Source organism: Nicotiana tabacum, chromosome 13 (assembly GCF_000715075.1).
Source record: "Nicotiana tabacum cultivar K326 chromosome 13, ASM71507v2, whole genome shotgun sequence".
NCBI classification, from domain to species: Eukaryota; Viridiplantae; Streptophyta; class Magnoliopsida; order Solanales; family Solanaceae; genus Nicotiana; species Nicotiana tabacum.
This window is the reverse complement of record NC_134092.1, coordinates 23,806,690-23,810,456: the sequence shown is the minus strand read 5'-3', so window position 1 is coordinate 23,810,456 and position 3,767 is coordinate 23,806,690. Positions and strand designations below refer to the sequence as shown.

General features: G+C 37.6%; 1 protein-coding gene across 2 annotated transcripts; it reads right to left on the bottom strand.

Moving 5' to 3' along the window:
- Positions 1-385: 385 nt before the first annotated feature.
- On the bottom strand, positions 386-3,212 carry LOC107770554 (uncharacterized). Of its 2 annotated transcripts, none has more exons than XM_016589877.2 (4): positions 2,999-3,212; positions 1,997-2,593; positions 933-1,529; positions 386-780 (listed from the first exon to the last, which is right to left on the bottom strand). In XM_016589877.2, the coding sequence occupies exons 1-3, from the start codon at positions 3,179-3,181 to the stop codon at positions 1,479-1,481; spliced, it is 831 nt and encodes a 276-aa protein (XP_016445363.1). In that variant the 5' UTR covers positions 3,182-3,212; the 3' UTR covers positions 386-780; positions 933-1,478. The 2 variants fall into 2 exon arrangements, with proteins under 2 accessions (XP_016445363.1, XP_075083920.1); XM_075227819.1 differs by having other exon boundaries at positions 3,065-3,212.
- Positions 3,213-3,767: the final 555 nt, after the last annotated feature.

Below are 3,767 nucleotides of genomic sequence, written 5' to 3'. Positions count from 1 at the left end.
TTACTGAATTTCATTCCTTACATACTCGATACATTATTTGTATTGACGTCCCTTTTGTCCGGGACGCTGCGTTTCATGCCCGCAGGTCCCGATAAACAGGTTGAGAGTCCTCCAAATAGGCTATCAGCTCAGCGGAAGGTGTTGGTGCGCTCCATTTGCTTCGGAGTTGCTTATTTGGTCAGTATAATTAGGACATGTATTGATTGGTATGGCGGGACCCAGTCCCGACCTTTATGATACTTATGTACTCTTAGAGGCTTGTAGACAGATGTCATGTATACAGATACTTGTATGGCCTTGTCGGCCTATGTTTTGAGTTTACAAATGATCATGTTGGCCTTATAGGCTTGTATGTCACGTAAGTAAGTTTCTATATCAGGTTGGGTCGTTCTATGTCAAGTATTCCCTTATATTTATTCTGGTTATCTCATGACTCATTTACCGGTGATAGCATGATACAAAAAGATATGTAACATTGGTACTCGGTTGAGTAAGGCATTGGGTGCATGTCGCGGCCATCGGTTTGGGTCGTGACAGCTAGTTCCTAAATAGCAGGCCTTTAGAGTGGCTATCGAGTGTCATTTCTACTATATTGAGTCGCCCACGGGCTGATTAGTACAGGCCTAAGGCCCATTTAGGGTAACCACAACACTGGACTGTAGTGTAGGCCCACACCTTATTGTTCGTGGTGTTAACTTTAAACTGAACGAGTGGTGCAAGTCTGACATACGCAGAGTTTTCTTGTTTCACGGAAACAGTTGGAGCAGAGATTTCATGTTTCTGCAAAAAAGAAAAGAAAAAGGACTCTCCCATGTTATGCACAAGAAAACAGGTAAGTATATGAATATGACCTGTAAAAGAAAAGGAAAAAATGAAAAATGTAAAAGGAAGCTAATTACAATTGTAAATCAGCATGGCAGAATATGACCTACCATCACAGTTTACAGATAGATGTACATACATATTCTCTTTTACCTCCAGCACGAGCGGTGAAAATGAAAGTAATTTGGATCTCTAGACCTGCTACAGAAACAGCTGATGGTAATTATAATGAGCAAAATACATAAAGTTAAAGTGAACAAACAATTTGTTGCAGCAGGATTACAGAAGCAGCAAACCTGCACCAGCATCGTAATCCTGTGTATGTAGACTATGTTACCTATAGCTATCCAATTAAATGTAAATGTCTTTTCCTGCTATGTCCATAAGAAAAAAAAAGCCTATAACTCTATATGTATTCTAGTGCAAAATAAGTGCAACATGTAGTTGGAGGAGCCATAAACAGAGATACAGCATATTATAAGACCTTATTTACAAATAGCTGTATTTTTGAATTGATTTAACTTTCTCGGTGCCAATATCGAAGTTATCATGACAAAACAGATGATGAAGCTTTACTGTAGCAACAACAAAAAGCCACGAATTGTCTTATCTTTGGGACAGTTGACGTTGCAGGAGAGGATCTGCAAATGCAAGCATCATCTTTTTGACTTTTGGAGGCAAATGATGTATAGCATCCAACTGTTGCCCTGGAAAATTCACATGCTTATGAATAAAACACTTTGGAAAGAAATGCATACGCTCCCAACAAGAACACCAAAGAGGTTGGTAATTCAAATCCAGATATGTCAACATTATGAAAATACATCATACATTTGAGGTACTAACAATATAAAATTTAAATGTCCTCACTTACATGCTTCAATTTTTTACAACAATAGAAACCAAAAGGAAACTACTTGGGCAAGATATCTGAAACTAAAAAGTAATGCATTTGAAAAAAAAAAATGGAAGTTTACTTCTTTCCAAGAATATAAGGCTGATAACATAGTTACAATTGCTCAACTGTCTACAGCAATGGAGGTAAACAACCAATACAAAATTATAAACGAAACACCTATTTTCATGCTTGTTACAAAGTTATCCAAGGCAAAACAGGGATGAGATCCAACCATTGCAAAGAAAGGTGAAAGGATGAAATAAAAAATCAACTGACATGAATACCAGTTCCAGCAGAAATTAAAGTCCTCAGCTCAGCTAAATGTTCATCATTTGAAATATGGAGCGAGATGCGAAGATTCGTTAACAATGCTTCTTGGTCCCAACTTAAGGGACCGGAAGCATACAATGCCTCCAAAGTACAGCGATAAGCATGTAACTCCAAACTATGAATACTTGCTGCTATTTTCTCTGGTGAAGAAAGAGGGTGTCTTTCCTCCTTATCTGCTAAATTTCGAAAAGACTCTGCATCACTGCAAAGAAGCTCAGTTCCTTGGCAATAAACTTCTACTGGAGAACAGTTAGAGAATTTATCATTGATACTACAACTACCAACAGAATCACTAGATTCTGTACTTGTGGTAATGAAATAGCCAACATAATCACTTCTTTTGGTTTGCCTCAATGCGCAATATCCATCAGATACAATGTTCAATGAATTATGCACATACTTTTCATCCGTTGTATTCTCCTGAGCAGCTAAATGATCATCCCCAAGAAATTTATTCCTCGCGCTAAGAGACAGGACCTTGCTCACTTTTTTACAAGGTATTACAGCAGAAAGGTGATCAGGTCTCCGACACAGTCCAGATCCCTAAAAGAAGAAACAAACATGTAGTCAACAAACACATCATCAGAGATCAGCTATTTTCAACTCGGAGTAAAATAAAAAGATGACTATGAACAACCAAACAATATAAAAGGGTGACTGAAGAAAAAACGATCAAAATAGAAAAGGGAAAAATTCTCAAACAATAAAGCGAAAAAGGGTGAAATAAAACTGGGAATGCAACCGAGGAGATTGGGAAAAAAGAGATGAACGCTAACAAAAGAAATCATAATGAAATGAATTGGGAGGAGAGAACAGCATTAGGTTTGGGGAAAGGGAGAGGAAGGGAGACTATAAACTAATCAAGTCCTGTTCCTCATCTTGCCAGTTTAGCACTCTGGTCTTTGATCTGTGCACGCAAAGCTCCTTCAGGCATCCAGTCTGACGTACCAAATAGTAGTCTCTATCCAGAACCTTAACAATTGTGCCAGTTTTCCAACAAGATTCATCAAATACCTCCACAACTCGACCAATCTCCTGATTATCCGAACCCTCCACACATGGTGTACAAGATCTGATATCCTTCCTCGACACCCTCTCAATTTCCATTGTTGTGTACACACTACTTTTCATAGTACCGACTACCGAGCCTTAGCCTTTCATCTATTTTCTGGTACCTGTTATTATTTATATAGCTTCTAACGATGATATTGATATATTGTCTTTTTTATTCTTGATCTCCTTGAGCCAAGGGTCTATCGAAAACGGACTCTCTAACCCTTGGAATAGGGGTAAGTAAGGGTATTTATGGTTCAGTTTGGATCGGTTTTTACCTAAAAAGAAACCAAATCAAGTAAGTCGGTTTTCAAATATTAGAACCAAGGTCTGCGTACACTCTACCATCCTCAGACCCTACTTGTGGAATTTTACTTGGTTGTTGTTGTTGTAGGGTTGTATCAGGTATTCTAGGTTTTTTGCACCCACTTTAGCCCCTTTACAATTTTGAATTTAAGAAAATGAGTGTAAAAGATAGATCTCTTACGTGTAAAAATAATCTCCCATGTGTAAAAAAAGAGTTAGGATCATAAAACTAAAAACAAGTTTGTAAAGAGTCAAAAAACTAATTGACCCATGTAATTGTCCAAAAATAAAATAGACGGTTTTCTATGTAGTGTATAGCCAATATTTAAGTTGCATTTTATTCCATCTCTTTCATTTT